Here is a 27091-nt window from a genome sequence, read left to right as displayed (position 1 = left end):
ACCTATGTGAATGAACGGGGAGCTCTCGGCCCACACAAGATGGAGGGAAGATGAACATTGTTCATTTGCATTATACTAAATCGCCTGGACCTTTAAGATCAAATGAAATGCTCAATAGGCTCTCCATGAGGTGTTTGGGGCCGTCGGGAGATCTGTCTGAGGTCTGAGGTTTCTACAAGGCCTCAAACTCATCGACCCTCTGCTTGGTGTTGCCTTGGCGGATCTGACGCAGAGTCTTGTACTTGTCGCGGCCCTCTCGTATGTTCTGTGAGTGCAGCATATCGTTCTGGGTCTTCTTGCTGTCGTCTCTGGCGTCTGCCAACTCTGTGCTCAGGGCCTGTCGGGGGAAAACCCACTTATTATTCAACCAAAAGTGCTCAATTGTCTTCACGTCAAAGGAAAAATCCACCCTTGGATTCTCTTACACTGTATAAGCTAGGTTCCAAACTGTTCCCTAGCAACACAATTCTGTGAAAACCCTCTATATCAGAGGTTTTCAAATTGGGAGGTGGCCAGGTGGGCCTCCCCAGGTGGACTCCAAGCAGTTTCAGGGGAGGCTCAGTGAGTACAAGTGGAAAAAAAGGAGAATACATAGACTGTCAAAATCCAACTCCCTGCATCTAACCTCCATTCATACTGTACAATGCAGCTTAGGACAGTGGTTCTCAAATGGGGGTCCGCGGACCCCCAGGGGTCCGTGGCACTTTGCCAGGGGGTCCGCGAAAAGTTTTTTTTTTTTTTTTTTTTAAATAAAATGCTACATGTTACTTATTACTTCCTACATGGTGCTAGTCTATCAAAATATCTTGGCTGTCATTGATTGTGTTGCATAGTGGTTTTCTGTACTGTTGACAAATTGTGATATTGTAAGTCGCTTTGGATAAAACAAAAGTGTCTGCTAAATGACGTAATGTAAATGTAATGTAATAAAAAAAAAATATATATATATATTTTTTGCAAAATCTTCATAGTTCAACGAAAATAGTTTATGCTTTAAATCTAAAATGGTTCATGGATTACATTCTAATAACAAACCTATCAAATTAAAAGTCAAGCACGTTACCGTGGAAACAATTAAGCTTAGCCCAAAATCACAAATCAGAATGAGGGGGTCCCCGGTATATTTTCTATCTTGTAAGGGGTCCTTGGCTGAAAAACATTTGAGAACCTCTGGCTTAGGAAGTATGTAGAAAGTGAGACTAATAATAGCTACACCTGTAACTAGGCCTTCATCTGTGTGTGAAGCTGAGGTGGATGATGGACTCACCAGCAGCTGTTTCTGCAGGCGCTCATTCTTCCCGGCCTCGGTCTGGCGTTCCTCCTCCTCGGGGTGGTCCTCAACGCCCTGTGTCTGCAGCTCGGCGCTGTAGGTGCTGTTCTCCTCGCTGTGGTCCTCCTCGTGCTATGGGTGTGCCATATCGTATCATTAGTGATATATTGTTACAATTCAATATCATATCGTCAAAAATTCATATTGTGATATCATGATAATTTCAATATTTCAACTGGTTGATGTAATGGCGTCACACTGGTACGCTGCCTAACGGTGTGACGTATGCACAACAAGCATGGCGGAAAGCGGCTCCATGGTGGAGTTAATTCCAAAAAGGCGAGTGACTTCAGTAGTGTGGGAGTGGTTTGGTTACAAAAGATCATGGACAACAAACCACAGTAATATTTGAAGGCATATTTGAATATTTTAAGGCAAAATTACATTTATGCTGACATATAACACTATAAAACAATTTGTTGCAATTGTATGTCATTGAAATTAATAACATATTTTTCAGTATGATGTCATATTGTCAAGAATATTGTTATCGCAGAAATACCCTGAAATACAGTGATATTATTTTAATTTTCTTCCCGATTTTTTATCCCATTTTAACCCCCATTAGTGCTAATTTAATTTATTTATCCTGGTTGCTACTCCACCCTCTGCCGATCTGGGGAGAGCCGAAACGCTTCCTCCGAGACATGGGCAGTTAGCCAGCCGCTTCTTTTCACCTGACAGGGGAAGCTTCACCGGTAGGACATAGCATGTGGGAGGTTCACGCTATTCCAACCAGTTCCCCTCCCTCCGAACAGGCGCCCTTAACGACCAGAGGAGGAACCACATTAGCAACCAGGATATTGCATGTTTTGGTGAAGGGGGTTCCTATATGAAGGAAACCCCCGGGAGGCACGGGGAGAACATGCAAACTCCACACAGAAAGGCCCTTTTTGACGACCCCACCTGGGCGGTGGGCACTCGAGGACATGCGGACGGGCACGCAATCCTTCAGCGTTCACTGCGTCACAGGTGGGAATCGAACCCAGGACCTTCGAGCTGTGAGGCGACAGCACTTACCACTGCTCCACCGTACCCCCCACAGTGATATTATTTTAGGGCCATATCGCCCACCCCTACCTCGTGCTCGCTCTCGCTGCTTGAGGAGGAGGAGGAGGCTGCGGCCGGGGCGGGAGGAGAGCTCATCACCGTGTGCAGCTCCTCCTTGGTCTTCAGAAGATCCTCCTGCATCTCCTTAGCCTGCATGGGAGGAAGGAGAGAGGCTGTGCTGGATGACTGTCCTGTGCTTTGATTGCTTGACAGCATCTGATGGAAACATCTCTTGTGACTTAAATAGGGCTGCAACTAACCATTATTTTCATTATCTATTGATCTGTTTATTTATTCTCGACTACGGTAATCGATTTCTCGTTTGATCTATAAAATGTTACGAAATGGCGAAAAATGTCAATCACTTTTTGCCTAAAGCCCAAGATGAGAATCGCAATGTCTTTTGTCCTGACCAACAGTCCACAACCCAAAGATAATCACTTTACCATCATAGTAGAACAGTAGATATTCACATTAGAAGCTGGAATGAGAGAGAAAACTAAGGTGGAGAACACTATGCTGATTGTTGCATCGATCGAGTAACAGGTTTTGGTGGCGACAGTATCATGGTGTGGCTGTTGTGGCTGCATATGGTTCTTCCACCAGCTACTGACTGAGGCTCCTGACTGTGTTCAATGAATAAAGCGTAAAATTGCCAATATGTCTTGTTTGTTCCTTGTTACAGATAGAGTTCAATCATCCAATCTCCCAAACACCTCAAAACAATAGTCAATGCAAACAGGAGGATACACTGTTTGACATTGGCAGGGAAATTTGACTTCTGCTCTAGGCACATAGGGCTCTATCGTTGCAACGGCCTTAAATTAGCACTTAGCGCCAGGCGCAGCGCATATTACTGGGCGTGGACCAGCGCACTCGATATTTTCGTGTCGGCGCTACACGCGGCCTTAAGCATTATAACCACGCCTTTTAAGCGTAGAATTATGCACAACCTGCTCATTGGTGAACTGCAGTTACTCAATGACATTCTTCCTGTCGAAGCTCCGATCCACTCGATCCATGTCCGGGTTTTGGTTGCATGCTGTCATCTCTTCATGCCAATGTGGATATCTCAGCACATCACAGATCATAGCCTGAATAAAACAATTCAACCTACAGCCAGGCAAATACAGATCTGTTCAGCAGGGCTGATGCGGTCTCCCTGTAGCCTACAATATAGAACGTTAACTATCGGTGACATTCCTGATAGCATCCAATTCCATGATTTTTATGTTGTAAACATAACTTTCACAATAGTGAACAAGCACCCCCACTCGGCTCATTCAGGGCAGGTAGTTTTATAAGTTGTAGATGACCTGCTGCACAGGCTAAATGATGCACATAAATATAGCCTACATTATGTAAAGTCATTGCATAAATGTGTTTTTATTGTAAAAGTACATGTGAAGTAAGCCAAGTCTTATTGGAGCGGACATCACAGTAGAACCGTGTTACGGCTATCACTCATCTATATCACGTTAACTTTTACTGGATTACATATATGTTTCACATAGGGTTGTGTTTTCATTTTTATGTTTTATTTTGTCCAATATTGAAATGTTCCAGAATTACATCTTGTGTTAACATACATGTTATTTATATCTACCACATAGCCTATTTAGGCTGATTTGGTTGCTATTTCTTGTCGAAATGTATTAGCCTCAATGCATGCTGGGAGATTTCACATGTGGCTCAACAGCCTCTGAATGACAGGGGCTCAAAATTACGATAACAACTTTTTTTCCATCGGTCTTTGTGCCTGTCTGACGCACGACAGAGAGGGAGTGAGAGAGAGAGAGAGAGAGGGAGAGAGTGTGAGATCGGCAGAGGACACCTGTGCGTAAATACGCAGAGTAATATCCGCGGCGCACTAAATAAGGCCTGGTTTTGAAAAGCGCTAAGCGCTAAATTAACGCCAGGGGGGAAGATATCGTTAGGCCAGTATTTAAGGCCCATTCTGGCCTATTCTGGCACTGCGCCACGCCTCTTCGGCGTAAAGCGAATTTACAAGGCGCGTTTTTTTGCGTTTAACGCCAGTTTTAGCGCCTAAGGCCAGTGGGAAGATAGGGGCCCATAATCAGCTGTGCTGCTCATCCCACAAATGCAGGATCTTTATGAGACAGCGTTGTAAATGGAAGTGAACAGGCTTTCCAATAAGATAAGATACAGTAACAGCAGAGATATGATCAACCAGCATGTGATGATCAACCAACTTTAGTGTTCAGCGTTTATTCTACTTGTATGCACTATGAATGAGTGTGTTCGGTGTGTGTGTGTGTGTGTGTGTGTGTGTGTGTGTGTGTGTGTGTGTGTGTGTGTGTGGGTGGGTGGCTGGGTGTGGGATGGGGGGGGGGGGGGGGGGGTATTTTATACTGATGTAATTTTTGATGATAATACGCTACCTGGAGAATGCCACACTTAAGCCCCTGGAGGGTTTTTAGGCAAATCTGCACATTCAATGCTGATTATATATTGTATTTTTTTTTGTAATTGTTTTTATATGTGTAAATAAACAACAACAACAACAACAACCAAACACAAGTTTCCCCACCAAAAAATGGATGAGTTTATATGGCTGAGCATGTAATAGGTGCAGGATGCAGGGCAAAACATTGACAGTCATAGACCAAAAAGAAAAAAAAGAGAGAGGGAAAGGAAAGAGAGAGCGAGTGTCTTGACTCACCCTGATCTGCCATGAGTCCGCCTCCTCCTCCTTCAGCCTCTTGGCCTCCTCCAGCAGACAGATCTTGGCGCTGTACTCCGCCAGCTCCGTGGCCTGAGTGAGGGAGGAGGCACACACCCTGTCTCAAACCTCTTTACCTCCAACCTCATTTAGCTGGTGAGGCACACACCGTGTCTCAAACCTCTTTACCTCCAACCTCATTGCTGTTATTTTATGAATGGATGGATTGAAAAGCCCTGAAGGAAAATCAAACGCTCACTGCTGCTGTTAAGGGCATTGTTAACATGCAAGGTGTTCCCTGTAAGTGAATGAGTTAACACTACTAGGCTACCGGTCAAACGCTTGGACTCACACTTTTTTTCTTTTTTCTTTTTACATTTTAGAATAATAGTAAATCCATCAAAACTATGAAATTACACAAATTGAATTACGCAGCAAACAAAAATATCTTCAACAAATCAAAAATATCTTATATTTTAGATTCTTTAAAGTAACCGCTTTGGAAAGCAATACATATATAGGCATCAACTTCACTATTTATATTTCAAGCATTTCTAGCATGAGCCTTTAGAACAGAATGGCTGAGAATGAAAAAAAATTGGTCTATTCAATCAGGTGTGCCCAAACTTTTGATTGGTAGTGTATATGTTTTAAATGTCATATTTGTGTTTTTGTGGCTTGGTAGAGATATGCAATGTCTCATATATTATCGACCCAACATACACACAATATTAATACCACAATATTAATTGTGATTTGTTTTTAGAACCTAATTACTACTATACTATACCTTCCTCTACAGTATAAATTTATGTGACACTTTCTCCTACAGTATACTATATATAAATTCTCTTTTCTCTGGTCCCCCCTCCAGCTCTGAGGTCAGAGCGACTTGGGGGTTTTCTTGTCTCTCTAACCACTAGTCCACCCTGCCACCTGCAGCTATCCAACACAGCTCCATCATCATCATCATCATCACCTACTCACCAGCTGCTCATGGCTCTCCCTCTGGTCCTCTGCCTGCCTGGCCAGCTCCTCCTTGGCTATAATGGCCTCCATCCTCTCAGCCTCCAGCCGCGCCGCCTCCTGCTCCACCCTCCTCCTCTCCTCCTCCAGCCTCAAGGCCCTGTCCAGTTGCTCCTGTAGCTCTGCAGCCCCACACACACACACACACACACACACACACACACACACACACACACAAACACACACACGGCTCTCATCATGTTTTCTATCATATACATACATATATACATATGGCATACAGGGTAAGACATTATATTTTGTTTCAGAGGCAATTCGTGCCCCCCCCACCCCGATCAGATTTTTAAGGGCATTTTGGTGCTTTTCAGGAGAAATTTAATGTTAACTTAATGACTATGTAATAATGCATTTCAATCATGAGAGACTAGTAAGAAGGTTCAATAAACTTTAATGAACAAATAGACAAATTAAGTTTGGCGTATGACTCCATGATATGACGCTCCGCTTGAGATGAGAGAGGAGGGCGTCAGTGATGTATAGGATATAGAGAATCCCCCATAGGGAATTCTTCAGGAGTCATGACATTGGTGGTGGCAGGGGTGGAGGTGGGGCAAAACAACTGCTTCAGCAATGAAGATCACAGCAACTGTGGGTGACAGGCTTAGGAGAGAAACACACAGGGCCTCGAATATGCTGAAAGGCTTAGGTCAGGGGTTCCCAAACTTTTTTGGCTTGTGACCCTATTTTGACGTCACAAAAATCTAGGGACCCGAGACATTTCAAATTCTGGTAGACCACCGATAATATTATCGGTGACATCGTCAGTGATGTCACATATATGCTTATTTTTCCCCGCAGAATTCTGACTTTAATCTGAGAATTCTGACTTTATTCTCAGAATCCTGATTTAAAGTTATATTTTCATCTAACAAAAAGAGTCACTCACAATGTTGATTGAGGCTATGTCCATTTGGATTAAGCTTTTGCAGTATATAGTGACATTATGTGACATTACACTGTTTGGATCTCACCTGCAATTACCACCCACCACCATAGGTGTCACCCAAGAGAACAAAACTGAAATCTTAGAGATTATGGGCCCTATCTTTGTATGGCACTATCGTTTGCGCTGCCGTTTGCGTGCCTCTTATTGCTATCTTCCCTGCATCTTAAGCTATCGTCTGCCTCCACCCTCCAGTGTGGAGTGCCGGGCTAGTGTGCCGGGTCCTGGAGGGGGGTCTCCCCAGAGAAGGTGTGAGCTGGGCCAGGTAGGCAGGCCGGGTGGGTCGGTGCACAGGGTGGGTAGAGGCACTGAGGCAGCGCTGTACAGTGCGTGGTCCCGCGGATCGAAATCAGCAAATCTGGCTGCAAATCACTTTTTGACACAACACCGGCCAGTAGGCTATACAGTAACCTCTCTCCCTGCAATTGCACCATGCAACAATAGCTTAACCCGAGTGGACAATTCTGGTATAGGCTATTGAAATAGGCTAGAATTAAAATCTCACACATCCCTACCCTATTAAAGAAACAAATATTTTGAAATGTGTATGTTATAGCCTATATGAGCGAAACGACTAATTAATATGCTACTAATTACAAAAGCATCAATTTTCGTTACGAATCCGAACTGGTTCATCCTCCAATTCTCTCCCCCCTCCCTCTCTCTTTTCTCTCTCTCTCTCTCACTCTGTCACTCTGCGCAAGAAAGAAGCTACTGTAACAGACATGATGGCGGTGACGCTGTGGCTTTTAAGGGGAGTGATCTCACCTTGTGAATCCTGTTATGGGCATAAACACGCCTATGGAGGTTTGCGCCGAGATCACGTGAAGCGCAGCGGGCCGACACACCCACAATTAGGGCTTTGCGCGGCGGTATTCCAGCGCAAAATGGCCGCTAACGCAAAATTACCTCCGTTGCGAAGATAGGGCCCTATCACTTTAAACTCAAAACTTAAAAAAAATAAATCGCAAGTGACCCTAATCCTCTTCGGTAAAATTAAATTGTGTGTATAGTAAAAAAAAAAAAAAAAAAAAATTCAGGTGACCCTATTTGAATTCCAGGCGACCCCACTGAGGGTCGACTGGCTTAGGTGATTGCAGGGAAATGATTGGCTTGAGCTGATTGGCTATTGCCAGAGAGGGTAAGCGTGGGAGACTGTGAACGGAGCATGAATGAAAGGGACGTGAGTAGCAATGAATGGCGATATGCAAGCTGAATTAAGGGGGTGTGCACAGCATGAGGTGTTATAACCTAAAACTGGGTGTGGAAGATATAAATTGTCTTCATGATTGAAATTTAGTCTAGACATCACTTGTATTAGAAATGGTACACATAAATGATCAGTTTGTACCAGTAAAATGTATTTTAACTTACAGAAGAGGATGGTGCCATTTCTCCCATGCCTTTCTTCTTCTTCTTCTTTTTTTGAATGATATTGTTGTTGTTGTTGTTGTTGTTGTTGTTGTTGTTTATTGATACAGTGGTTTGGTAAAATCAGTATTTCCTTGCACTTCTGGCTGCATGGTGTCAATATTTTCTACTGCTTCGGTCAGGTCGGGTTGTTTTCGGATAAATAAATAAAAATCTTCTCACCCAGAAATCGCCTATGGTGGGATTAGGCAACTCTTCATGGGGGTTTAATGAACTTTTAGGGGTATTTTTGCCTTAAAGGTCCTGTTAATTTATCACCCTGATACAGCATGAATGAATGTATGAATGAATGAACAATTTGTGTGAATATACAGTGAGAGAACATCATCATACAGTACATGTACATATCAAACCATTTAACAGAAGTTCACACAAATAAAATTCATACAATCAATGACCGAAAAAAGGAATAGGCTGAAGCCAAGGCTTATTTTTTCCCTATCCTTTACAATCCATTAGAAAAACCCAGAATATCTGCAGCAAAATAAATAAAAGAAACAAAAGACAGAGCATTTACTCTAAATTATAATCCTGAATTATTTTACTTTTTAAGCCTTTTTTAAACCTCAACAATGAGCTACACAATTTCAAATAATCACTAAGGCTATTCCATAGTTTAACTCCCAAAACTGAAACACATCTAGATTTTACATTAATTCTCGCTTTGCATATTTTACAAATCATAACCGTCTTAAATTATAATTTCCTTCTCTTAATTATTATTATTTTTAATACAACCTGGAAGGCTTTTGCTCCTAACACGAAAAACTATTTCTAAAGTTTTTATATACACAATATCTACAAATTTTAAGGTGCAGGACTTTATGAATAGTGGATTAGCTGATTCAAGGTAACCAACTTTATTTATTATTATAATAGCTCTTTTCTGTAGTTTAATAATATGATCTATATTTGTTTTATATACATTTCCCCAGACCTCAACACAGTATGACATATATGGCACTATAAGTGAAAAATACAATATGCAAACATTTCTTATTCAACAGATCCCTTGTTTTGTACAGAATACCAACAGATTTAGCATGTTTACTTTTGATATGTTCTATATGTGGCTTCCAACAGATTTATGATCTATAATCACACCCAAGAAATTTTTTTCATATACTCTTTCAATATCAGCTCCATTTAAATTCAAATTATTTTCACAATCAACCGTAACACCACCAAACACCATGAATTTTGTTTTGTTTTCATTTAGTGACAACTTATTCCTAAAAATATTGTCAATCAGTGTTGCACTGTCCTTTGTTATTCTGCTAGGTTTTACAATTGACGGACAGAAACTCAAGCTAAACATAATAGCCCCTATCGTTGCATCAGCCTATAAACTGCGCTGAGCGCCCAGCGCAGCGCAGATCAGTGGGCGTGGACCAGCCCACTTGATATCTTGGTGTCGGCGCTACACGCAGCCTTAAGCATTACAACCATGCCTTTTAAGCGTAAAATTATGCACAGTCTGCTCATTGGGGAAGTGCAGTAAATGAGTCACAAGCTTGCCTTTTAAGCTCCAATTCCACGGAGCAATCCAGTAAAACCAGACAAGCCAAGCGCTCGAGCCCCCCCCCTCCCTTTCATCCCCGTCTGTCTGTCTCCATATATAGGCTATTATTCCATATTATTATGCTTCTCAAACCAATCTAACTGCAGTTTAAATACTGCAAGCATGTAAATACGCTACACTATAACAAGATCAAAGTGAAAAGAATGTTCTAAACGCATTGGCTAGAAAAATATAGCCTATCCCTATGTCATGATGAGATTAGATTGGTGAAAGTTTGTCCAGAATGATATAGTTTTCTCTCCCCTGCTGCACAGGTAGGATGATGCACATAAATATAGCCTACATTATGTAAAGTCATTGCAGAAATGTGTTTTTATTGTAAAACTAAAACTAAATGTGAAGTAAGCCAAGTCTTATTGTAACGGAGCGGACATCACAGTAGAACCGTGTTATGGCTGTCTCTCATCTAAATCACGTTATATCTGCGAGGGATATATATACCCCCAGAATGACATATATGTTTCACATAGGGTTGGGTTTTGATTTCGCCATTTTATTTTGTCCAATATTGAAATGTTCCACAATTGCATGTTGTGTTAAGAGAAACATTATTTCGATCTACCACTTACCCTATTTAAGCTGATTTGGTTGCTATTTCTTGCCAAACGGATTTGCCTCAATGCATACTGGGAGATTTCACATGTGTGGCTTTGTGCCTGTCTGCTGTCTGATGCGCGAGAGAGAGGAGGGGACAGAGGGGGACAGAGAGTGAGATGGCAGAGGAGAGCTCCACGCAACCGGCGCACTGAATAGGCCTGGTTTTGAAAAGCGCTAAGCGCTAAATTAACGCCAGGGCGGAAGATATCGTTAGGCTGGTATTTAAGGCCGAAACGCCCATTCTGGCCTATTCTGGCACTGCGCCACACCTCTTTGGCGTAAAGCGCATTTTGGGGCCTAAAACCATGTTGCTATCTTCCCGAGGCAGGCGCAAGGCAAGTTTTTTTGCATTTAACGCCAGTTTTTGCGCCTAAGGCCTGTGCCAAGATAGGGCCCTACTGTTCAGGCACGTGCACCTGCCCGTTTTCCCCTAATGTCCAAAGTGCCCTTTTGGGAGATTTTTTTTTACAGTGAAGGCATGCCCATCACATTTCAAGAAGAACTTATAACAATAAATAACAATTTAGCAATAAATAAAATGTCGGGACAGTTTACACATGGGACAGTTTACACATGTTGACCTTTCACCCGGCAGTTAAGTAATGGTCTTTGTCTCTGTGACGTGCGCGATATTTTTTCTCCCAGGATAGCGAAGGCATGACCCGCCCTTCTCTGCCTCTGATTGGCCTAGCGTCAAACGTTGTTGATCCAATCATGTTTGCTTGGCTATCCTATCCTTGGCTATCTCTCCATGGGCCCTATCTTCGTATATCCCCTATTTACGCTTGCGCACCTGTTTGCGCGTGCCTTAACGCAGGCAAGATAACAGTCCGCCTTGCACATTTGTCCAGGTGTTGTGCCGAGTTTTGCACCCCCGCCCGGCAGCAAAAAAAAGCATCCCCACCTCACGGGAGCATAATTGTAATGATTTATACAGAAACATAACCGTTTAAAAATTATATAATTGTTTGGGTAGACATGACCTCCCTGTTTTTAAGTTAAAACAGCCACAAAATCTCGTGAGGATGCAATACTCGCGGGGGAGCATAATTTATCACAACAACGGGCACAAGCGCAGATTAGAGGCGTGCCAAATCATTTATGCATGGCGCAAACGGGATTTGGGCAGTGTTAACCACCAGAATTATTCACAGGTGTGGCCTGGCAATGCCTGGGCGTTACATCAAGCAGATTCCTGTCTCGCAGTCCATGTAATACAATTTGCGTGAGGCATGCTGTACTTCTCCCCATGCGTAATTTGGATAGGTGTAGGCCTATTGACTGTATATATTATCCCTATCTCATAACGACACCATCACATCATATACCTGTTAAAAACATCTGAGTTTTGATGCAATTCTGGTTATTTTGTTGACTGGGGTGGGACAATAGAAACGTGTTTGCAGCGGGTAAACTGCGGAGACAAAAGAAAAGATTGGAGGATTTACAGTGGACTCAATTAAAACTCGACTCGTGCCGAGGCTTGTGCCAGATCGGCTGTGATGCCAAGGACCCTCTGGGTTATAGCAGGTGAAGGTGAATAGCCTATTGCAAGTAAGCTACAATGTACAAGTTTTCTCAATTAATTTACCATAACTCCTCCTTGCAATGTGATAAAAGTTTCTCAGTGAATTATAGTTGATTGCCTCACCGAATAATCTGCTGGTTACCCAATTTTAGCAGCAGAATTTGATGTCCTGGGGTGGCACGTCCTTGCGTAATGACGTTTCTGCGCTGTGCTGCGCTGCAAAGTAATTGCACGCTTTTGGGAAGATAGGGCCCCTTGTCTTCTGCGCCAATCAGAGGCAGAGATGGGTGGGTTATGCCTTCACCATCCTGCCCACTGCCCACCTGCCGAACTCCGACTGACTGGCGGGTCAGCAACAGTGAATCCGCCCCACGCCGTGATGTTGTGCCCTTTTTTAACTTTTGAGCCTCTGCCCCTCTAAAGGTCTCTGCACGGCCCTGCTACTGTTGAAATGAATCACAGAAAACCCCTCCATTTTCATGTTGGAATTGAACTTGTCTTCAGAATAATATTCACAATTCATGTTAATGTTCTGGTAGAAGTGGATCTCTGGATCAATGTCATGTTCTAACTCATAAAGTTTGTGGTCTTGAAAGTCAAAAGACAAATCTGTGTATTCACACATTTGTCACTCACAAACATTTTACCTTGTCTTTCACAACACAACTAAGATAAAAGTATGACATTTCCTAATCCACCACTTTACCATAACATTCATCCTTTTCATTTATATTGATCAAGTACTTTTATGTCTGTGACAGCTATTACTTTAGTCTGTTCAGGTGTACCGTTCTGACATATCATTACTTTACAGTTCCTTGTCCAAGTGTCCTGAATTTGATTTCCCTTTCGCAGGATTCTAGCTTGTCTTGCAATTTCAACATTTCTCTTTGTGAGATGCTCGTTTACATATACCCCTGTGCCCTTTAATTTTATTGCCAGCTTTAGCACCTAAATTTTATGTTTTCTACTCATGAATCAGATGATGATGTTTGTTTGGCCTGTTGTTTTGTCTTTGGGGTAATGTGTGACAAGCAGCTATATTTCCAGTGAATGCAGTTCTCCTCTTGGTGCATCCTCACCCGTCTTATCCCCTGCTGTGATCCTTGCATAGCTGCGGTGGGATGTCTCAAGTTCAGATATCACAACCCAGCAAGCAAAATTACGTCATGATAAGCTGACGTCGAAATATGACCATTACCATGAATGGGCATGTTCAGTTATTCTGCTATGTACACAGTGTATATTCAGCAGCTTTATACATAAAGCTATAATTATGTCCAGATTAACAATTTATGCTACATTTTCAAAAAATATAATACTGCCCTGAGTGGGATTTGAACTTGGGACAGCTATTCTACCACTACGCTATCTGTTCGCTGAAATAATCTGCTGTACGTTGGAGTAATATAGCCTACGGTTTCAAAACATGGATGCTTTGTTCTTTTTATAGCGGTATAACATCCATGGAGTCGGGACAGTTTTAATAAAAATGAAAGCTAATTTAATTCAAACCTTAATCTCGAAGAATCATTGAGGGTTCCCTCAAGATTTACAAGTGTCACCACCAGATAACGTTTGTTTACCCAGTGCTCCTGCACATGCAGGCTATACGAGACACGAATATAGCCTATACCGTAGGATTATGGCAGAAACTTGTTTTATATTTAAAATGTTGGCGTCAAGACAAGTCTTTGTGGATCGGACATCACAGTGTAACCGTCTACAATCTGTGTAAGAAGAACCCCGAAACACATTAACGCCACCTACATTCCAACTTCCAACTCAAGTGTATAGTTTACGCCTCGCAGTGTATTTTCTCTCTTTCAAAACAATCTGGCAACAAGATATGCAAGTGAAACAATTGCAGGATTCCCCCGCAATTCATCTCCTCGTAGTCCCACCTCCACGAATAAACAGTTTGTTAATCAGCGCAGATTGTCCACATGCAAGTGCTGATCACTCGGATTTTGGATAAATAACCCAGGCTGAGAAATACGTGATTGATTGCAACCATTTAGTTATCCTCATGGATATTTCAGTGGTGACTGGTGAGTGAAATTAGTTGGATAGTGATTATACAGTGATAATCTGGGCCAGATCTGACTCGTCATGATATGACTTGAGCTGGCCCTGATTGGGCTCTCTCGATTCGTCCGGGTCCGTCCGTGCTTGCTGGGAAGGTCATCCTTCCTTGAGTACTGTTCCAAATCTTCAACTCTTCTTTCAAGCTCTTCAATCTTCTTGTCTTTTTCTTGCATCACAACCTTGAGTTGTCGCTCTTCATCAATTAAATCCAGTAGGCCCGATCCTCTGACATGAAGTTCAGAGACTTTTTCACCTCATCCATGTCTTCTGCTAGTTTCTTGGTAGCCATTTCTTTGGTTAGTTATTAAAGTAAAAAACACGACTTTCTTGCAGAGATTCCAGGTGATCCAGTATGGCTGGTGTATATAGGGAAAGTATTGTGATGGTGAGCTCAAGTTGCTTTTAACACTGTTTTGGCATGTTTCAGAATGCAAAAAATTGGTTTGTAAAATTGATGAACATATTTTAATGTTAAATGAAAATTAAGTCCTGTTGCAATCAGTGTAGGAATTTAGCCAGGGGCATCAAATTCAATTTGATTTCCATCGATAACACACACTCAGCAGCACCTAGAAGCTGGTTGCCAGAAGAAGACGAAGAACAACACACTCATACAAACAGCACTGTTGTTCACACTAGGCCAGGGGTTCCCAACCTTTTTTGGCTTGTGACCCCATTGACATTCCAAAAACCTAGGGACCCCCCCAGACGTTCAAATTTCAGTACAACATTGGTAATATCATCAGTGACGTCATCAGTGGCATTATCAGTCATCAATGATGTCACATGTAACAGTATGCTGACTGAATTTTTTCTCTGAATTCTGACTTGTTTTGTTTTGTTTTTCAATTTTTTTTTACTCTGACTTGACTTTATTACTTTATTTTCCATTTGCCATAATCCTCTTTGGTAGTTTTAAATTGTGTGTGTTAAACAATTAAATAAAACACAAAATCCAGGGGACCCAATTTGAATTACAGGCAACCCCACTTGGGGTCACGAGTCCCGACCCCAAGATTGGGAACCACCGCACTAGGCTTTAGCAACATTATGCACCAATTACTTTTTTAAGTGCCCCCAAAATTGTGTAAGTGCCCCCAGTTTTTAGACATTTGCCCCCCAAATATTTTTTAAATATCCTACTCTGGTTGCAATAGTTTTGCTTTGCTCTGTATATCTGTCAGGAAAAATAAACAGCAGAGGGCAGCAGTTCCACGTTATGTGGTTGAGTTTCAAAAACGTTCACTGCACTACAGATTTGATGTTATCCCTGATCGTGTATATTGTAGCACACTGCTACTCTTTGAATGATCAAATTAAGTCAGTCAAAGTGAAGTGAAGTCAAGCATCTCTGTCTCACCTCTCTCTGCTCTCTTGGTTGTCTCTTCATACTCCTGGAGCCTCATCATCAGCTCCCGCTTTTCTCTCTCCATGTCCGTCTTCTCTTTCTCGATGGCCTCCCTCTTCTTCTTCTCGCTTTCCAGCTGATCTCTGCAGGACACCAGATTGAAAAACCAAAATTCAAGTCCAACTTCTCAGGTTTATGGCCTTTGGGGAGAGATGTTTGTGTTCATAAATGTTGACTGGACTGTCTGAGACCATGGCAATATCACATATATATATATATATATATATATATATATATATATATATATATATATATATATATATGATTATTTTTTGGGCATTTTGCTTTTGTGGGGCGGTGGGCGGACTGGGGGGGTGGGGGGTGGGGATGGAGGGGGGATGGCATGCGGTGGGGGACCACGGGTTGGATTCGAACCCGGGTCGGCCTCGCGAAGGACTTAGCCTTTGTGGTAGGCCAGGCACGTGCACACATAGACATGAAAGGGGGCTTGAGCCCCTGCCTTTTTTTCAGTCTGTAAAAAGTGCCTTTTTTTTTTTTTTTTTTTTTTTTTTTTTTTATAATACATTTTTCATTTTCATTCCAACAACACATGAACAAAACAAACAGCTCAGACACATGAAAAAATAAAATAAAAAGTGCCCTTTCCTGACCATGAATGCATTTCTAATGGTGCTTTGTATGGAAATTGCCCTTTCCATGCCATCACTGAAGGCAGCATTCAAAGAGAAATGCCTTTTCCGAGCTCTCTTGGCCTTAAATGCACCATTTGTAATTTGTAATTTTCTAAACCGCCCCTGAAGGCACCAACCCAAAAACGCACGTGGCCCGTCCCCACCCACTCCAGCAGTGCGCACTCCACTCAGCCAGAGCAACCACATGCAGACGGACAGCAGCAGCACAGGCACACACAGTCTGACAGATATATCAGTCAGTCAACGTGAATCAGGTATGTATGTTTGTCAAAGTCTCATCGTAAAATGAGATATTCCTCTAAATCTGGTTAAAATTGGAATATTTAAAATGAGTTATACCCCTAAATTGGCCTTCAAATTGCCTCAAATTTCCGCCGTCGCCCTCCGGACGGCAGCTGTAGTGCCCTTTTATGAATTTGAGCCCCTGCCCCTCTAATGTTCTCTGCACGTCCCTGTGGTAGGCGTACTACCAGGTAAGCCACTGGGACGCCCCGGCAATATCACTAGACAGACACACTATACAGTATATATACACAGAGGACTTAGTGAATTGAGTGGATTTCCTCTTTAACCTGTTAACAGCTCACCTCTCCATCTTTTTGGCAAGCTTCCCCTCTTTGGCCTGAGCCTTCATCTGCTGCACCTCGATGGTGTCGGGCTTACGCCGGCGCATGTACAGCTCGTGGTTGCCCATGCACAGGTGCAGAATGCGCTTGTTGACACGCAGGCGTGGGGCGTAGAATGTGAAATCCTGTAAGAACAACAACAACAATAGTGAAAGTACATGTCAGACAGTTTGTCTCAGGGCTGCTTATACATTTAAATCTGCTTTGTAGTTTTAGAAAGGAAATTATAAACCTTTGATTTGAAAAAAGGACAGGATTATTTCTATTTTCCCTAGTGTTTCCTGTTTAGAAAATCACACTTCCTCCCACGTTTACCACACAAAGCAGCTTCCTCTCAGTTTACTTTCATTCTCTTTTTTCAAAAGGTCATGATTACAATACGGGAAGATTTTTTTAAATAATTTCCTGGCATTCCCATACATTTACACACACTCAGTATACTATTAAACACAGGATACTATACACATCTGGCATTCCCATACATTTACACACACACACTCAGGATACTATTAGACACAGGATACTATACACATCTGGCATTCCCATACATTTACACACACTCAGTATACTATTAAACACAGGATACTATACACATCTGGCATTCCCATACATTTACACACACTCAGTATACTATTAAACACAGGATACTATACACATCTGGCATTCCCATACATTTACACACACACACACACACACACACACACACACACACACACACACACACACACACACACACACACACACACACACACACACACACACACACACACACACACACACACACACACACTCAGGATACTATTAGACACAGGATACTATACACATCTGGCATTCCCATACATTTACATACATTTCCTATTAGACACAAGATACTATACTCATGAAATACATTTACACACACTTAGGATACTGTTAGACACAGGATACTATACTCATTTACACACACTTAGGATACTATTAGACACAGGATACTTTACTCATTTACACACACTTAGGATACTATTAGACACAGGATACTATACTCATGAAATACATTTACACACACTTAGGATACTATTAGACACAGGATACTATACTCATGAAATACATTTACACACACTTAGGATACTATTAGACACAGGATACTATACTCGTGAAATACGTACAGGTGCTTTCTTGTCTATGGGCTTGATGATGAATTTCTTATCATTGAAAGAAATGTTCCTAATTTCACTCCAGGGAAATCCGATCTTTGGAGACAGCCTGGAAGATGGCAAAAGATGTGGTGATGAATATTCAACAGTCAGAGGCAACAGTACCTTTTTGTTATGCTAATCTGAAGCAGCAACCCTTTAGATATAGATTTCAACAACTTTGAGAGTCTCACAGCACCCTGACACACGTGGTACAGGGACAACAAGGCTAAAAGAGCGTGTATACTGATGTTGTAGTAGAATTGTGAGAATTAGGTCAATGGCCTCCCAAAAACAACAGCCATGCGGTCAAACATGTTGCTAGGAAGGCAGCAGGGGTCAATGACTGAGGCTTGACTGCTAGTCTGTTGCCCTCCTGTCCTGTCTACAGAGCTGTGAGTCCAGCATTTTCCCTACCATTCTACAGGCCTGGTGGGCCCGCCAGGCCAACGACGCCCCCGCCAGGCCAGAAGAGGAAATGCAAAACACACACACACACACACACACACACACACACACACACACACACACACACACACACACACACACACACACACACACACACACACACACACACACACACACACACACACACACACACACAAATCTTTTTTTTTCACCTTCTTTTTTTTTCCTTTTTTTTCCTGCTCTCCCCAAAATTTCAATAAACCTTTATGGCATATTATTACAATGCAACAATACTGGTTTTGACAGTGTTGACAGTAACAGAAGATGCCAAATCATTCAAAACAATAAGCATTTTGCTTTTAGGAGCATCGTGCCAGCGTGCGGCGCTGTTCCAAAACGTGTCAACGTGTGTCGTTGCCTGGGAAACGCACATCCCATAATACAACTGTTCGCATCGCATCCCATAATAATATGATGATACTTGGAATGCCATTGCGAACATAGATGCGAACAGGTTAGCTAAAAGTTTAGCGTCGCCAGCGAGGGCCCCCACCGTTGCAGTCGGGGTACGTTTCAAAATCCCTCCAGGCCTGAACATTTTTCTAGGGGAAACACTGGAGTCTGTCATCATCAAAGAGACAGAGGGCGCAGAAGAAATGTGACTTAAAATATCAATCAAATATCGCTAAAAGGTACTGAACCACCAGGAAGACATGTTAGCTGTGATTTAAGTCGCTGTTTTATTGTCTTACCTGTCCTCTTTCTCATAGATGTTGAGTCCCAGGGCGTCGACCCCTAACCACAGGTCCGTGCCCTTCCTGTTCTTGATCTCAAAGTAGTTGACGCCGTACATCTCCAGGTCCTGGCCGATCTTCAGGTACTCGAGCATAGCGTCTTCCCTGTTCAGGTTAGACAAACCAATAGAAAATTGCTTGCATGTACCTGACTGCATCTATCATTTCTTTACCGTGATAGAGTTTTATGAATGGCTGTGGCAATGCAAAAAGAATGTCCTCATGGACTAATGAATGAATCATTATTTTCATAAAATTGTAGAGATATTTTAGAGATATTGTATTTGTTTACACACACACACACACACACACACACACACACACACACACACACACACACACACACACACACACACACACACACACACACACACACACACACACACAAGATCAGTAATGATGATAATTAAGATATTACTTTTACAAATAGTATCATGCAATGCCAATACACATTTAATGTATGCTCTTAAATCTGCTCATTCATTGGATTTCTGCATTTTTATTTATTTTATTTCAGACACAAATATCAGACACTTTTTCTAAAAAAAACAATATAAAGAGTATAAAGAGTTACAACAGAAAACAGACAGGGTGAGAATCATAACAAGCCACAAAGTTTTGAATTCAACCTGTAACTTTTCACGGTTGTGATTTCAGAAAGCGAGAGCAAACTCTGGATAAGAGCGTGAGGTAGTGCCTAAAATGTAACCAGTACAGACATTTCCCATTAAGAGGGGTAAGTTTGGGTGTGAAACAGACATTTCCGGGTGTCCGGGTAGTATAGCGATAGATTCCCTGTCTACTGTACCAACACGAGGGTTGCAGGCTCGTGTCGCCGTGTTACCTCCGGCTTGGTCAGGCGTCCATACAGGCACGTTTGGCTGTGTCTGCGGGTGGTAAGCCGGATTGGGGTATGTGTCTTGGTTGCTGCACTAGCGCCTTCTCTGGTCGGTCGGGGTGGAAGGGAACTGGTGGGAATAGCATGATCCTCCCACGACGTGCTACGTCCTGTCGGTGAAGCTCTCCGCTGTCAGGTGAAAAGAAGCGGCTGGCAACTGCACATGTGTCGGAGGAAGCATGGTGCTAGTCTCAGCTCTCCTCAGATTGGCAGAGGGTGGAGCAGGACCGGGGCAGCAGGGGAAATAGAGCTCAACAGTCATGTGACATTTCTTGCCCCAGAAGTGAATTCCCCATTCATTTTCTCCATAGACATTTTGAAAAATCCTTATATAACGAGTTGTAAGGCTTGAACCAAGCCGACCAGTCTTCCAGAGAATCATGAGTGACCATAAAACATTTCACTTTCAGCAAAAACAAAACATAAAAGCAGGAAAAAAGATCGAAAATTCTTTTTATTCCCTTTGTTTTTATTTTTTATTTTTTGCTGAAAGTGAAATGTTTTATGGTCACTCATGATTCTCTGGAAGACTGATTGGCTTGGTTCAAGCCTTAAAACTCATTATATAAGGATTTTTCAAAATGTCTATGGAGGAAATGAATGGGGAATTAACTTCTGGCGCAAGAAACGTCACATGACTGTTGAGCTCTATTGGCCAAGTACAATAGAGTACCACAGGGATGATGTATTTTTGTAGGCTTATCCAGAAATTGCCGCCATTTTGGTTCGTCAGTGGAAAAGTCTATGGTGAATTAGAATGGGAATTTCACTTAAACGCATAAAATAAGGTCTGTGGTTAACAAAAGTTCATGGGAACGTGAATTTGGGTTCAGCAGGATAATCTTCACAAACGGGAATAACTTTTATGCCTTTTGAAGCATTTTCGAAAAAACTTGTTTAAAAATTTGTGTTCCCATAAACCTTTGTTAACCACAGACCTTATTTTATGTATTTAAGTGAAATTCCCATTCTAAACCGCATTCACTTTTTGCCTGATGAAACGGGAAGTATACTTCCGGACCCATTCCTACAGTTCTCTATTGGGGCGAAAATGGGGGGATGAATCAGAAGGAAAAAAATCTATACTATAATGCCAGCAGTGTCTGTCTCTCTGTCTGTCCTTCGCATATCTCCAGAACCGTTGGTCAGATCGACCATTTGTCCGATTAACTTCAAACTTGGGGAGCGCGCTGTTCGCAACCCGACGGAGTGCGGTGCCACATTTCATGCAATTTGGACACACGCATAGCGCCACCTCCTGGCAACACAAAAAGTGGTTTATCTCGAGAACTGTTCGTCCAATCGACTTCAAACTTGGGGTATATACTGCTGGGAACCTGAGAAATTGTAGTGTTGAATTTAGTGCAATTCAACCAATAAGATCATGGCTTTCACGTATTTCCTGGACTGTCCATCCGATCGACTTCGAACTGGGTAATGGGCACTGCACTATCTATCTATACAATAGTTCCAGGACTGTCTGACTGTCCTTCGTGTATCTCGAGAACCTCAGGAAGAGGGGTACGTTTGGCTGTTAAACAGACATTTCTCAGGAAGAGGGGTACGTTTGGCTGTGAAACAGACATTTCTCAGGAAGAGGGGTACGTTTGGCTGTTAAACAGACATTTCTCAGGAAGAGGGGTATGTTTGGCTGTGAAACAGACATTTCTCAGGAAGAGGGGTATGTTTGGCTGTGAAACAGACATTTCTCAGGAAGAGGGGTATGTTTGGCTGTGAAACAGACATTTCTCAGGAAGAGGGGTACGTTTGTCTGTGAAACAGACATTTCTCAGGAAGAGGGGTATGTTTGGCTGTGAAACAGACATTTCTCAGGAAGAGGGGTACGTTTGGCTGTGAATCAGCTTCAACTTACTTGGACATTGATCCGTGCTCGTCGTGCCAGACCTGGATCCGCTCCTCCCACTGCTCCTTGGACATCTTGTGTTGGACCAGCACTCTGAGAGGAGAGACGGCTTATCATCAGCAGCCATTGGCTCAAACTGTAAACAGTCTTGTGTATACATAAAGAAAAGAGCGCCACCTACAGAAACTCAAAAAAGACATCACAGCAGCAGATTCCCACTTTAAAGTAGAACCTCATTCCATGTCGGTACAAACCACAGCTATTTCATCCCCAGGTTCACACTCACCTCTTGGGCAGCAGGCGTTCGGAGGACAGGTAGCCCGACCGGTGGGCAAACTTGTTGTGTTCTCCAAACTTGGCCTGGACGGAGTAGGAGGCCAGCAGCACGGCCGACTCCGGAGGGCAGTACACCTCCTCTCCCAGGACGCCCTCCTTCACCTGCAGGAAGAACAGCTTCTGTGTGATGTCCTGGATCAGCTCCTCCACCACGTCCTCCGGGTAGAACTTAGCCCTCAGCTTGAACTGCATGACCGGAGTGTCCCTGTCCCTCCTTACTTCCTGGGCTGTGACCTAGAGTATAGTAGAGTAGAGTAAGAGTGTAGAGTTAGAGTATGATAATGAAGAGTATTAGAGTATGATTAAGTAAAGTTGAGTAGAGTAGAATAGAATAGAATAGAGTTGGGTTGGGGTTGGGTCGAGTGGAGTGGAGTGGAGTGAAGAAGAGTATGATAAAGTAAAGTGGAATAGAGTAGAATATGATAATGCAGAGTAGAGATAGAGTAGAGTGGAATGGAGTAGAGTAGATTAGAGTACGATAGAGTAGAGCAGAGTAGAGTAGAGTAGAGTAGATAAACCTTTAATAGATAATGTATTTGCAGGTAAAACTTGTCATGGTGCTGCAGCAGCAACCAACAGAGACCAACAAAGAAGTCCATTGGTTTTGATCAGTGACGTGTCACACTGACTCACTCACACTGACTCACTCACACTGACTCACTCACACTGTCTCACTTTGGACCCCAGGAAGAGTAGTCTCACCTTTGGTGTAGACTAATGGGGATCCACAATAAACAATTAAACTCACTTTACCTTTTTATCAAACTTCAGCCATGTGATGAATCCCTTGGTGTCCACGAACTGCAGCCCGAAGTACCAGACTTCACGCAGTCCAATCGTCCTGACCACCTTGAACGCACCAGGAGGAACGGAAACATTACAACAGTCTGGATCACCAAGTAGCACGAGTTTCAAAGAACATACTGTGCTGACTTCCCTATCAAGAGAGAAAGTATGGGTAAATATATGTCATTCCTATCTTCCCAGGGTCCTATGTTCCCCAGCTCTATATAGCACATAATGGGAACTTGAGAAATATGTATCTGTCTATCAAAAATAGGGTCAAATCTGACCCACAGAAAACATTTGTTGTGTGTTCGTTTATATAGATAGTTTTCACAGAATTGTATAGGGAACAGTTTGGAACCTAGCTTATGTCCTGTCAGTTATTGTACTAGCAAACACTGCAACACGAAGTAAGCTGGGGGAAATTTAGAATGTTTATGTTGTCGAGAGAAAACCGTCTATAGCTCAATAGCTGTACTTGAAACGGGTCAAATTTGACCAGAACACAAGAGGAGGGTTAATGTGTGTTAAGAGAATATTGAACTGGGGAACTTAGGACCCTGGGAACATATGACTGTGGGAACATGGATACAGTCCCATATGCAATATGCCGCAGAGAAACAGACAATCAGTACAAGTGAAAGGTAATTTGGCTTTTCCTTTCTAGTTTTACTGAAAGTAAAACTAGAAAGTCAAGATTGGAGTTCACAGGACGACAGCGATAGGTTTATGTTTCTCATACATTTGTGAATACCGTACTCTTAACTACACTAAGAGCTTAGCATACTGCGACATACCGACCTGGTCAAACAGCTGTTTCCCCATGGTGTTTGGGTGGAAGGAGAACTCCAGCTCTGCGTCCATCGTGGTGACGCGCACGTTGACCTGCAGCAAAGAGGTAATTTGTTAGTCACCTGACACGAGCGTGGAGGTTTTCTGTTTTGATACACATGGACCCTCCTCTGGACCTTCAGCCCTAGACTCCCAGAATGTATACTCTCCAAGCTGCCTTTGTCTCACTTTTGCCATTTTTAATACCTGTTCAAAAGTTCATTAATTTGGGAACATTATCTTTTGAAGGTTACGTCCCAACATCTTATGATATGTACTACTTCAAAGACACAAAACATAAATAATACTGTCAATTGTGTGTACGATGCATTTAATATGGGGCTGTGAAGTGGATTGTTCATAAACCATAATTGCTCGCTATCTCATTAGACTTTGGACTACCCTTACAAGGGTTGCTACAAGGTTCCACAAAAGCAGATTAAAATATCAAAATATAGCCAGCGCTTGCCAAGTTGCCTTGAGACTTCACCTAGTAAGATCAACCTCCGTTATAACGAAAGCAATCAAATTGGCACTGATTAACAGAATTCATTAAATTATGGAATTCATCACAATAACTCACTCAAGAACAGTAGGCCTACAGCAGTTGGATTGCTGATTGGCAAGGTTTTAAGATTCAAATGTAGTTATCATCACACTATTGTATTTATGTGTATTATTTATGTGTTGTATTATAATGAATTATTGTATGCTCAAATGTTGTTGTTTTTAATGGGGACTCTGTAAAATTAGCCAAAGAGATCCAAATAAAATTAAATCAATCAGCAGAATTCACGCCTTCGCGGCTATATGAAGGAAATGCTTTCATAATACGTGTTTCTGCAATTCATCTCCAAAAAGGAAAACTCTTCAGCATTTTCAAACATGAAAAAAAACATGCACTAAGTGCTCAATGACCCCTGACTGCATGAAAGCGTAGGCTGGCAGCAGTTACACAACCGTTTTATGAAGTTGCACTGGACACACACCCCGGAGCTATAAAGATAAACCACTGAAACTTGGGCAACAAAAACTGGAACATCCATTTACAAAACCTCCAGAATGTTTCCCAACTGTTTCCAGCCTCCATGATCATATGCAGAAGATAACATCTTAACATCTTCAGGTCATGCTAATGCATTCCTTAGTGCTAGCCGCTGTAGAGTTTGACCTTCTGAACTCAGTGACTTGGGATATATATGATCATAATAGAAGCAGTCATCCATTACAAATCCATAAAAAAATAACCTTTGAATGGTGTTTAGATCCTCATTCGTTTATACACATTACAAAAACTGTAATGCCCTCTATTCAATCCAAAGTTCAAATACAGGCCTAAAACACCACATAACTTGCTTTCAGCATCTTGTAGATCTAGATAGAACAATGAGAACATGTGCCCTAATGTAGCACTGGCATTACTCAGACATTTTGAATTCGTTATCAAATCCCAGGCAGGAACGATGTCTGGGCCCTTCTTGGTCTAACTTCTTTCTCTATCTTTCTAAAAAAAAAAAAAAAAAAAAAAAAAAAAAAAAAACTAACCTAAACTAACCTAAACTAAACTTGTACCACTGTTCCTTCAGAAGTTGTAGTTGTCATACTGTGCTGCATAGTTGATTGCTCTATTGCTGACAAAAATGTGTTATTGTAAGTCGCTTTGGATAAAAGCGTCTGCCAAATGACGTAATGTAATGTCAGAGTGACCCTCTGGAGAGGCTTTCTCCTTGGAGCGTGGATAAGAGTGCAGGGCTTCAGTCGCTCTTATCACAGTCCTCCTACACACATTATACAGTATCTCATGAATTCTGATTGTGGGCCTTTCAGGACGCTTACAGCAAATCAGTGCATACAGTATGGCTTTCTTCAACTGATGGGAAAAGGCCCTAATCCCTGATGAAAAATGGATTATAGATTATTATAGTCGTAAAACCAAGGAGGGTGAATACAGCAGTTGAGAGTGCATTAACCTGTACAGTTGTCACCCGTCACATTTACATATCACTCCAATGTCATCAAAGGTAATTCCTGTGATTATCACCCCACTTATGCAAGAGCAGACAGCCAACACACACGACCAGACAGCCAACACACATGACCAGACAGCCAACACACACGACCAGACAGCCAACACACACGACCAGACAGCCAACACACATGACCAGACAGCCAACACACACGACCAGACAGCCAACACACACGACCAGACAGCCAACACACATGACCAGACAGCCAACACACATGACCAGACAGCCAACACACATGACCAGACAGCCAACACACATGACCAGACAGCCAACACACATGACCAGACAGCCAACACACATGACCAGACAGCCAACACACACGACCAGACAGCCAACACACATGACCAGACAGCCAACACACACGACCCAATTCAAGCCACAAAGTGCTATTTTACAGCCATGAATGCTACGGAGTATGGGTCAAACTCTACCTCTGGTTAATGCTATGGAGGACTATGGGTCAAACTCTACCTCTGGTTAATGAGTAAGTCGTGCCAAGGAGGAGAGCTGCCTCTTGGAATGAACTCACAAGTCTGAACTGAACAAGTGAATCAAGGCAAGAGATAATCAGCAGCTGGTTAAAACAATCCAACTGAGACTTACAGTAATAGAAACATAGAAAAGTAAATGCTCTTGTTGTCTCTTCCCTGGATATAAATATTTCAACATTTAAATAAAACAGTTAATTTATGGGAAGAGGCAATTTTAAGCAACAGTTTAGTTACATTTAACTTTGACCACATGTAAACAAATCCCAAGCATGGTAGTCTTACTGTTTTGGGCATCTTGGCTGCTACCGGTGTGCGAGCTCCAACAGAAAAGTGTTTCCCAGGCGGAGTGAGACTGCGGTGGCTGACTCCTAGCAGGACCTGCACCTGATATAAAAGGACGTCGCTCTGCTCTCACTGGCAAAATCCTGGGTTGGGCTTCTGTCCTTTGAACTGGCACTGACACACGGGGGAGGCTTGACTCAGTTACTATCACACACTATGACAACGCACAGTCCTGCCCA

At 42.4% G+C, this 27091-nt stretch overlaps 1 protein-coding gene across 1 annotated transcript; it reads right to left on the bottom strand.

The window, feature by feature from the left end:
• Window positions 1-172: 172 nt before the first annotated feature.
• ezra (ezrin a) lies at window positions 173-26864 on the bottom strand (the record flags this gene model as incomplete). Its single annotated transcript, XM_083634193.1, has 14 exons — window positions 173-337; window positions 1268-1402; window positions 2411-2530; window positions 5064-5156; window positions 6051-6211; window positions 15637-15767; window positions 16925-17088; window positions 18109-18205; window positions 19296-19442; window positions 22109-22192; window positions 22386-22669; window positions 23189-23284; window positions 24023-24106; window positions 26853-26864. 14 exons carry the CDS (start codon window positions 26862-26864, stop codon window positions 173-175), a joined length of 1773 nt encoding a protein of 590 aa, XP_083490319.1.
• Window positions 26865-27091: the final 227 nt, after the last annotated feature.

Source organism: Poromitra crassiceps (assembly GCF_964638095.1).
Source record: "Poromitra crassiceps genome assembly, chromosome: 3".
NCBI classification, from domain to species: Eukaryota; Metazoa; Chordata; class Actinopteri; order Beryciformes; family Melamphaidae; genus Poromitra; species Poromitra crassiceps.
The sequence above is the reverse complement of the archived record's forward strand: the minus strand, read 5'-3'. Positions and strand labels throughout refer to the sequence as shown.